The 11,343-nt window shown below is 45.7% G+C and overlaps 1 protein-coding gene across 1 annotated transcript in view; it reads right to left on the bottom strand.

Moving 5' to 3' along the window:
* The window catches only part of LOC106806211, a 17,931-nt gene extending 10,048 nt beyond the window's left edge, over nt 1-7,883 (bottom strand). The window contains exon 1 of the mRNA XM_014808085.1: nt 7,740-7,883. Within this exon, the coding sequence (XP_014663571.1) occupies nt 7,740-7,883 (144 nt within the window). The remainder of the gene's footprint in view (nt 1-7,739) is intronic.
* Nucleotides 7,884-11,343: the final 3,460 nt, after the last annotated feature.

Raw genomic sequence — 11,343 nt, 5'->3', positions numbered from 1 at the left:
ACACCACACACAACCGACACAGCAGCCACACAGTACACACAGTCGCTACGCATGCACCGCAGCACACACACACGAATTACATACATACATACACAACCACGACCAGCACACACACACCATCACACACAACACACACAACACCAACACTACACACGCCACCACAACACGCACAACACACACGCCACGCCACCACACGCCACGAGCCACGCACACACATACATTACTTATACACAACACACAAACACACAAAACACAACACACACACACCACACACACATACACATCACACACACACACACACACACACACACAACACAGCTACACACCACACACACACACACACACTGGGTAGAATTCTTCACATACACTGAATTAAAACGGATTTAGCGCTTCCCGCAGGGGTCGAGCGGTCGCTGGGGGGGTCGGCGGCCGAAGCTCGTGCCCGGCAAAAAATTATATCGTTCCCATGGGGTGTTTTCTGGCCTCTTGCATGCACCGACCGGCCCGACGGGTGCTTCAATTCCCTATTCCTTACATACAGTATCATCGTAAGCTCACGATGCGAACTAACGTTGACGACAGCTCGAGATTTTCGTACATCTATATATATATATTTATATCTATATTTATATTTATATTTATATTTATATATATATATTTATTCATATATATATATATATATATATTTAAAATAAATAAATAAATAAATAAATAAATAAATATATATATATACGCACAAACACGACGCCTCGTTAGCACGCAGCGGCAGGGTTGTGTGTGAAGCGGTTGGCTGGTGGGGTGCGGTTAGTCTCTTGCGCGGGATACATTTGGGGCCCTTTAGCTGGTTGAAAGTGTGTGCCTATGGGCCTATGAGGGAAGTGTGATACTGTTGCTGTTGTTGTTGTTGCTGTTGTTGTTGATGATGACGATGATGATGATGATGGTAATGATGGTGATGATGATGATGATGGTGATGCTGATGATGATGATGATGATGACGACGATAAATCCTGAAAGTTGTGAGTGGGTAGGGTAAGGATTCGGGATGGTAGTGGAAAGTGGAGTAGAGTTGGAATATGCTAGTTGCGGAGCGGTGCGAAATTCATCACAGAGTTCAATATTGTCAGAAGGCATCGTACTCGGTATGTATTTACTAAATCGTCTATGTATACGTGAGTAAACCACCGGAGCTTCCAGAGAAATTTCTCTCGCTGCTAGTTTAACACCATAAGACCTTAATTCCGTTTTTTGCCCATGCAAAGGAAGGCAAACCGACTTACGCGATACTGACAAAAAACTCGGGCAACGTTCAAGCAAATCCATTATTTACCATCCGGGCTATTTCAACGTGATTCGGAGAGCAAATATTTACGTATTGTAAAGACTGTTGACGCAGTAAAAATCGCATGGTTTACTAAATCCGTGTCTTTAGTTCCTACTCTAAGGTTTTTCATTATAATACTAAACCACTATGCCATTCCTCAAAAAATTCTAGCCGCATTACATTTGCTCTGTATTTTGCGAGCTTAACCTCATCTAATCACATATATTACCAGTTATATCAACCAAACCCGTCGCTGTATATGTTCCAATGATATTTATAGCTGGAGTCTGCAGTGTTTGCTGTATGACTGTAGAGCACTGTTAGGACGGTTATAAGATTGTAAATTAGATCTGCTTTTAAACAATTAAACGCACCGTTTAAACGATGCTGCCTGGCACATGTAAAATGTCTTATAATGTGTGACCGCTATATATGTATGCGTACGGCTGGCTGTGTGTGGGTGCGTGGAAGCGTGCATGCGTGGGTGCGCGCTTGTATGTTGTCAGTGTGTGCGTGCGCGCATGCGCCTGTCTGTTCATCCGCCAGGTGGAACCTTCGGTTAGTAAACCTTCTTACGCATGGGAGTGCGAGTACGCGCGTGCGTTTGTCAATTTACGCTGGAAATGTAAACATTCTAATCACATAGCAATACAATTATTGCGGCAAGCGTTACTTTTGCAAACACGGCTAGCTGCGCTGCTTTGTCATGAAAATTCTCTGCGCGAGTTAATTACCATGCGCGCTTTAATTTATGACTATTTTTCAGGGATGCTGGAGATAAAGTGCAGTAATGAGATACCGATAGTAACGATGATGATGATGATGATGATGATGATGATGATGATGATGATGATGGTGTTTCTATTGATGCCAGCAGTGATGATGTGGAAGCAGATAATATTCATATTGATCTGACCGATGACGTTAACGTTGCGCCATGATGCGGTATAGTTTGTTTATATCAGTAGTCGTGACGATGACGATGACGATGACGATGACGACGAAGATGACGATGACGATGACGACGACGACGACGACGATGACGATTACAATGACAATGATGAGAATGAATGGTGATGTTGATGATGATAACGATGATGATGATGATGATGATGATGATGATAATGATGATGATGATGATGATGATAAAGATGAGGATGCGGAGGATGAGGATGAGGATGAGGATGATAATAATGATAATGATGATGATGATGATGATGATGATGATAATGATGATATCATAATTTTTCTTGAATTCTAAGATTATGAACGATTTATGTAGCTTTATGCGCATCATACATGCTTCGGCTTTTTAATTCTCTCCCGCTACTATACTAACTGTTTAATTCTGTTCCGCTACTATACTAACTTTTTAATTCTCTCCCGCTACTATACTAACTGTTTAATTCTCTCCCGCTACTATACTAACTGTTTAATTCTCTCCCGCTACTATACTAACTGTTTAATTCTCTCCCGCTACTATTCTAACAACACCCTCTGCGTTGTCCGATCACGTGACAAACACAATACTTCGATATGCGTGACGCAGCAATGTAACGCATGTATCCGCCTATTTTTAGGCGAAATTTTATTCAAATTGTCCATTTTGACTATGTGTTCATTTATTAGGAAGTGAGTAGCATTGCACGCGAATACCTCGGCGGAGATGCGAAAATGGTTTCGCACGTGTTATATAATATTATACAAACTTTAATATAGTTTGTGTAATGGCAACGATACGTACGAATTTCACCATTTCCATTATAAGCTAATGCATCGCCGTATGGTATTCACAGTAGTCGTAACTGCACGAAGAAAATAATCTAGGTGATACGCGTAAACGAAATTAGAGGTGTTTGGCGCATGCTGTATAGTCACGGTCACCGTCCTTGACCAGTCAATCCATAATCACGCACACTAAGGTTGTAGCGTGAGAAAATCTTTAAGGAAGAAAGCAAATATTTCTAAGGAACAAACTGAGTAATGGCGAGGGAAGACCTCTTGCGGTTTTAAGAAGTCGATGTAGGATAAGACTATATGTGAAATGGATCATTTTGCTATGTTTATGTATTAATTTTATTTTTGACATTACATCACATTACGTTTATATTAGAGTTATGGAGATTAATTACGCACGATTTCTGACATTTTTTAAGATTGAAATGTGCAGATGCTCTCCTGCGACCCAAAGCCTACTGCACAGCACACATATCCTATAGCCACGTATTACTCGTAGATTTCGCATCTAATCATCGGACTTGTGCTGCGCTCTATCGTGATCCCTTTTTCCGTTTGCTTTTCGTTTGGGGTGCAGTTTAGTGGGTGTGCCTCGCTAACCCTGCTTAGTTGGCCGTCTTGCGTAGGCGTGGAGATGTACGTGGAGAGTGTGCGGCCAACGACAAGGCACGCACAGTTCATCAGTGTGATATGCCGCCATTTCTTGGCCGCATGCAAACCGTGTTATCTCGCCCTGCATCATCAATCCCGCGGTTCATTGCAATCAGCTGGCTTATCTGCCGAGTTAAGATAGTCGAGCTAATTGAATTTGGTTTTGATGAGCTTCACTGAATCTGTGCGTGTCGTCGAGTCGAATTTGTCACTGCTGCTGCTGCTTCTCTCTCTCTCTTTCTCTCTCTCTCTCTCTCTCTCTCTCTCTCTCTCTCTCTCTCCCATGTGCGTGTGTGTATTGTATCTTTGAGATCACAAGCTCACCTTTGAGATCAAAAGCTCACAATACTATATTAATACTGCATTAATATTAGTACTGATACAACTAGTATTAATATCGGTACTGTATTACCAGGAGTGAATTAAACCACGTGTTTTCATTCACTCATTGTGCTACTTTTATTATTACAACTACTATATTACTGTTACTATTTCTATTACTATTGCAATTACTATTACTAATACTATTACTATAACTATTACCATTACTCTTTCTATTACGATTACCATTACCATTACTATGATCATTACCATTACCATTACTATTACTATTACTATTACTATTATTATTACTATTACTATTACTATTACTATTACTATTACTATTACTATTACAAATATTATTACTATTTCAATTACTATTACGAATAGTTTTATTAATAGTATTCTGCGCTCTTAATTGTGAATATGCGAACGTAATAATTGTTAACGCAATCGTATAACCTTACATAGCATATATAACGAAGACCTTACAATTGTATAGGTTTACTCGCACTTCGTAATTAACTAGTAACGCGCAGTCAACATATGCCTTAATTGTCACCGGACAGCCGGCATTAGTACGCGCTGTAAGGGCGTCCCTTCTCCCTTTATAGATATGATATTTATCGGATAGACTAGATATTGCAGAGCTCTGATGTAGAGCAATCAGGAATGATCGGTGGAGCGGCGAGGCTGCAGATAATCATACGGCGTCAGTGCGTCGTTATAGCTCATTACTACGGGCCGTTACTCTGTCTCATATATACCGCCTCCTCGGCTATGCTCACGGAGAGCGAAATATTCAATCAGCCCTGCGGTCGTATACACGCTGATCATATACGGTTGACGCAGCATGCAAGCCCGCTGGCTGATCATACCGCTGAGCAAACATGAACGAGGGTGGTGATTGCATCCATCACCTGCGTTCATCACACGCATAACGGGCGAGACAAATCAAACGAGATCTCATCTAGTTAGTGTACGACGCGCCGGGTGTGCAGTGTTGGCAGCGAATACCAGATTGGTGCGGCGTAATAATAAATAGCCGAATGGATATGATTCGTGTTGGATCGATGATAGCATTTTAGGTTTGATGGGCTTTCGGACGGTTGTCTTTGTTATTGTTGACGTTATACTGCGAAACGCATACAGTGAATATCGATTGGTGAAGCTTTTGTCGCCGTGAATTCGATAAGTTAGCGAACGAGTGTGCGCTTTTTTTTAATTAGATTCGCAGTTTTCCGGTCGGCCCAGCTACCCTGCATGAGCCAGCGCGCGTCGTCCGCGGCAATCGCGGTTCCCCGTGAGGATCCGGCGACCAGGGTGCGCGCGAAGACAGCCATTGTGAATATCGAAACAAAATCGCCGTTTTCCTTACACAACATCTAGAAATTGAAATTGCGACGTGATTGTGGGCGACAATAATAGAAAAACTTGGAGTGAAATCACTTAGGACTTCAAAACAATTTCGCTTACCAAATGCGTATGGCTGGATGAGTCTTATCGTACAATGACAACGTCGAAATTGCTTTCCATTCACGCCGCAGCGCGTTACGTTCTACATGAAGTTGAAGCCGTTTTGACAGATATATTGAAGCCGGTAGCGGCGACCAGCCAAAGAAACCCAAGTTATCAAACCGCTCCGCTACGCTGCGAATGCATCGTTATGTGTGTTAATAGATGGCGCACGTGAAATCTGCGGACGTATCACGTGAATCAGCGGGGAAATTAATCCAACTCCCCGCCAACGATACCGACGTGTGCTTTCGTGTACACGGGTTCTGATATAATTAATAGCTGTACTAGACTGTTGAGCGGACCCTGGGGGATGATATCGCACACAATGCTTCCGCGTCTGGTTCGTCTGAGGCAGACATTCTACGCTCGCCTGTCTCAGCGGGAATCAGTGATTTCCGTTTCCCCTCTTTTCTCTTTCTTCCGCTTTCTCTCTGTTCCTCACGCACTCTAGCTCGAATAGTTTTGCGTCCGTATGGACTAATAAAATTCTAAGACCAAAGCCCTAAGCTAATCGAAGACCAATCGAAATGAACCTCCCGTGCGCGCACGACATGCTTCTATATAACACATAACCACATTACCTGTGGCGTAACAGCATGCAGCGCGCAAATGGAATAGCGTTATTGCGACGCTGCCTAAAGAAAGCTTAACCTCGCTCGCGCACCGAAAGCGATGTCGTCACCCATCGTGCAGCGTCTCTTAGCGATCTATAAAGCCGTCACGTCGTTTTCGCACGCACCTCCGCCGCAGACGTAAATCTGCATTCGTTGTCATTGTCGATGTCTCGCTCATCGCGGCGGCAGTAGGCCTGTATATGTGTGGGGCGAGAATCCGAAATCTCGACTCGTCACCGTCGTCTGCGAATTATCCCTTTATCTACTGTGCCGCATCGGAAATACTTCACCGTGTGAACGAGAGACTTTTAATGAAATTATATGAAAGAGAGAGAGAGAGAGAGAGAGAAACAGTCGTTCCCGGAGATTGAGAAAATGGCGGCCTGCGAACGTTCAAGCTCCCGGATGTTGACGGAATACTAGTGCGTGAGCGTGTGGCAGGGAAGTTACGCTATACGAAGAAGAAAGCACGACGGGGAGGACTAAAAATTGTCTCGCCGCGAGAGATAAAGTTAAACGAGTTTCAGAATGAGATTTGCCAGTGTTATTAAATGGGCATTTCTGCGATGATTGATGACGCGCTCGCCTCTTCTGAATTCATGAATGCTTCAGGGTAGATAAGGAGAGGTGCTGGTAGCGACTATAGAATGTGGACGCGCGCCACTCTAATACGGCATAATGCCGCCGTGTTATCACGAATAGATTGCCCGCAGCCGAGTTTAAATCCTTCTCGGAATATTCCGAACTATTCTCTCGCGCGCAGAATTCAAATCTGAATGTAAAGATAGTGACTGATATCGATGATATGGCACGTGTATAACCTGCTGTATTTGATATCAATTGTGTCGCTGTAAGCTGCACGGAGCGGATTCATACGTCGAGCAAGCAAAGACCGTGGAAATTTCACTATAACATTACTATAACATATACGGCCTGAGTCCACATGATGGCTGGCTGGCGTATATCCCACACACCGATACTATCGTTGTATGTGCGCTAGAGGAAACCAAGGAATATATATCATAACTCGAATCTCAAATAGGATTGTCACATCCTGCCGTCGAACATCGAAAGTATAACCTATATCAGATTAACCCCGCGTAAGAATCTATTGCCGCATTTTTACATTGGTCTGTGCGTGTGACTCACACTAGTCGTTGACTAGATACTCAGCGCAGATAAGTGGAGAGAGGAAAGGAAGAAGAAACCTCCTGTAACTGATACTCGTCCCTGAATACGAGTTGACAGGGTCTGCATGCGTGAGATCCCCGTGTGACAGGCACTTCGGTTCGCGTGGATGTCAAGCACTTAGCTGCGATATCGATACTCACTATAATACCGACGCAATAATTAGGCGCTGGCTAATCAGCATGCAAACCCGAAAATGCGCCCGTAAATGTCTAGTTGGTGTAACATTACGGCAATCTATACACTACCCTGTACGCCGGTGATACGTGATCCCGTGATTACGTCATGGGCACGCGATAATGTTGCCTAAGTGTACTTAGATGGGTGGAAGCTGTGGGCAGAACGAATCGAGGAGCAGACGTCCGTCTATAGCGTGCAACTATTACGAGCTGCATTTCTACACCCGTTGTAGACTGGCTCCGTACGTCGTTAAGGACCAGTGCCTCGTACGGATTCAGCCGCTGTGATATTTGGCACCAGTCTGTGTCATCAGTCAGATACTGCTGAATCTGTATCTGTTTACCTCTCATGGCGGTTACGAATGCTTCGATATCTATTTGATCCTATTATCCTATATATCTTCTTATGATTAATATGATCTTGGGCGTGCTCGGACATACAGTCAACGCGCCTGTTCTCCTTCATCGTCTCTCAGAAGATAGTAGCAGCAGGGGTGGAAGCAGCTTCTTTGAACACAACGCGAGGAAGTCAGTGAGCTGCTGCGTCCCGGGTCACCTCCAGTACCTTGCTCCCGCCGAGCGCCCGTCTCTGGATCTCCCGCGAGCGCGAGCAACGTCCCATATATGCAGAGTGGAAATTTACACGATAGTTTGTATGCAAATTGAGGCACGCAGACAGTACGCCGGCGTAATGAAGCTGCGTGCTCCGGCGGGTCATCTTACAATGCATCAACGGCTGATGAGAGATGTCACGAGCTCTGAGCATCTCCCCCCCCCCCGCTGCGTGCGCTAGAGCCCGCGGGGTGGTAAATACTCGGTCGGCGAGTTCTTTTATTCATGTTCGCTCTGTATGGACAAACACACACGCGCGCCCGCACATGCCCTCGCACGCATGCTCGCACACACGCACGCACGCACATGCCCTCGCACGCATGCTCGCACACACGCAGGCACGCACATGCACACACCCTCGCGCGCATGCTCGCACGCACGCGCACACGCACCCACGCGCATACGCGCACAAGGCGTGCATCTACTCAATTCAACAAACACATTATGTTGTTGTGTAATAGGCATTTGGGTTAATTTCGTGTCGTTGCCGTCAGGTGTGGACCAGGCACGCGTGGAACGAACGGAATTCGCTCACCATATAGCAGCGATGCAATTGGGAAGACCCGGGCTTTCTGTATTTCCATAGCGCACCGATTGATGGAATAAACTGATGAGATCGTGCCTGCGTTTTCCTGATTAATCCTGCATACGTGCACGCTTGCGTGCGCGTGCGTACGCGCGCGTGTCTGTGACGAGTGCCGGCGTGCGCGTTTTTGCGTACGCGGGCGCATATTTGTTTATGAGATTACATCACATGAATGCGAGTGTACGTATATACACATATATACACAAGACCAGCGTGTATGTGTGGACGTATGTATGTGTGCGCGCGTGTATGCTTGCATGCATGTGAGCATGTGTGTACTAGCGTGCACATGTGTTTGCGCATGCGTGTAAATGCGTGTCCGTACGTGTGCATGCGCATATATGCGTATCTGTGAGCACACGTTCGTGCATGCGTGCGTGTGTCTGCATGCGTGTTCCACTGCGTTTCCTGCACTGCTAGCATCTACAGCGTGGTGCTCAGCGTGAGGTACCGGTCGTAATTACGTTAATCCCAATCTCACTAAGGTTACACGACAAAAAAGGTCGGTCCTGACAGCCCGACCCGGCCCCTTTATCTCCATGTATCCAATTTAGGATTACGCGCGCTAGCGGCTAATCACAGAGAATGAACGGTGAAGGGGTAAACGACACATGCATGTCAGGTTAAACGCGCATTATGTCACATCCACATGAGGGGATTGGACCTGGGTGTGTCTCTACAATGTCATATGGCTTCTGCACGATGATTTTTTTACACACTCCAGATCGCATCAACACATGTATGTACATCAACACATGCTCAGACTGTGGCAAACGTGCATATAGGGAATCAGCGGTGTTCTGCATGCGCATATTCTGTTGTGTTAGCAGCACGACGTAGTGGGTATCTAACCAATACAGTGAGGGATGGTTTTGTGACTCGCGGTCAACATCGTTGGGACATGCGTACGCACCCTACCACTGCCGTGTTTGTCCATCATACTCTCCAGTGTAGCCCGCCTTTCCCTCTTCGCTCCGTATACCTGTGTCCATCTTCCGCTTTCTCTACCCTGCTTCCATCCGTAGCGCGTCTAACACATTTCTTTCCGTAACTTATATTTCCTAGTTCCTTCCATAACCTATTTATCTTGCTTCAGTTCTTAACCCCATTCACCCTGCTTTCCTCTGCGACCAATCTATCCCACTTTTCTTCCTAACTGACCTCTTCCGTCTTCCTATGTAATCATTATATTCCGGTTTCACCCGTAACCCATCTATTCCGATTCCCCATGGAGCCCGTCTATCCCTATTCCCAACGTAACCCAGCTATCCCGCTTCCCCACGTAACTCAAGTATCCCGCTTATCTCTACGTAACCCCCGTCTACACCCGCTTCCACCGTATAGCCCAGTTATTTCGCTCTGCCATAAAGTCCCCCAGCCCACATTCTATGTGCACCAATGCCATGTACTTGCCTCGGGGAAATCCTTCTTCCACACTCAATACCCTCATACGCTCAAAAAGGGAAATGATAATATTACGAGAAAGGGTATAGCTCGGATATATCGACACAGTCGGGTAAAGTGCGGGCAAGGGGGCATCAAACCCGTTCGCGCACGGGCGCACGCTCTTCCGGCGTGTCTGAGGCATAGCGACGCAATAATCGTGCTCATAAAATCTGCGTGCCAATACACACATATATATATATATAGATATATATATCCCACGCGGCCAGCAACGGCCAATTTCCGCCTTCGCTTCTCGGCTGCCCGGCGGCCATGTTTGCGTCCAGTGGTCGCGCGAGTGATCTCCTGGCGGTGCTCGACACAATGGCGTCGCGGCTGTACATGGGGTACATGAGGTACATGCTAACTCTCTCAACTCTCTCATAGCCAGTTCGATACGCATCTACTTTTCTCTACTGGCAAGAGTGCAAGAGTAGATCTCTAAATGCTGCTCTGTCATCTCATCGATCTGTCGAGCGGAATCGCAGTTAGAACGTTTGAAAGCGGTGTAGACCAAATCGAACGCAAACTATCCCTGCGCTATTTCGGCTGCCCGGCGGCCATGTTTGCGTCCAATGGGTCGCGCACGGGTGTTGCTATCCCCCGAGCGTGGAGGGAGGGCAGACGTCCCAAGTCTCCCGGTCTCACCGGGAGACTCCCGGTATGACACGCTGCTCCCGGTGCCCCGGAATGAGGTCAGAAGCTCCCGGTCGTAACATTTTTCAGCCATATGAAAATCTACATTGGTAAATTACTAAATTTGCCGTTGTTGTTGATGTACTTTGATTCCAGCGAACAATAAAAGGCGATAAAACGATGATTTTACGTGTATACTTTATAAAAAATGGTGGTATGCCGCGACAAACACATATCGCAGCCCGCCACAACTTTTTTCCAATTTTTGCGCACTGCGAAAAAACGGCGATGGACCTGGCTCCCTTTCTTGGATTACTGGGCCAATGCTGGCTCCCTTTCTTGGATTGCTGGCTCCCTTTCTTGGACTTTCCCAACTTGGGACCTCTGGGAGGGTCACGCGATACAGTTGACGTATATTTCAAAATCATTACTCATCCGGTAACGCTAACTCCAACACCTCCAACGCTGACATCATCATCATATATGACATCGTCATATATCACAGACATATATATATATATATATATATATATG

This window comes from Priapulus caudatus, unplaced genomic scaffold (assembly GCF_000485595.1).
Source record: "Priapulus caudatus unplaced genomic scaffold, Priapulus_caudatus-5.0.1 Scaffold148, whole genome shotgun sequence".
NCBI classification, from domain to species: domain Eukaryota; kingdom Metazoa; phylum Priapulida; class Priapulimorpha; order Priapulimorphida; family Priapulidae; genus Priapulus; species Priapulus caudatus.
This window is presented reverse-complemented; position numbering and strand designations above follow the sequence as displayed.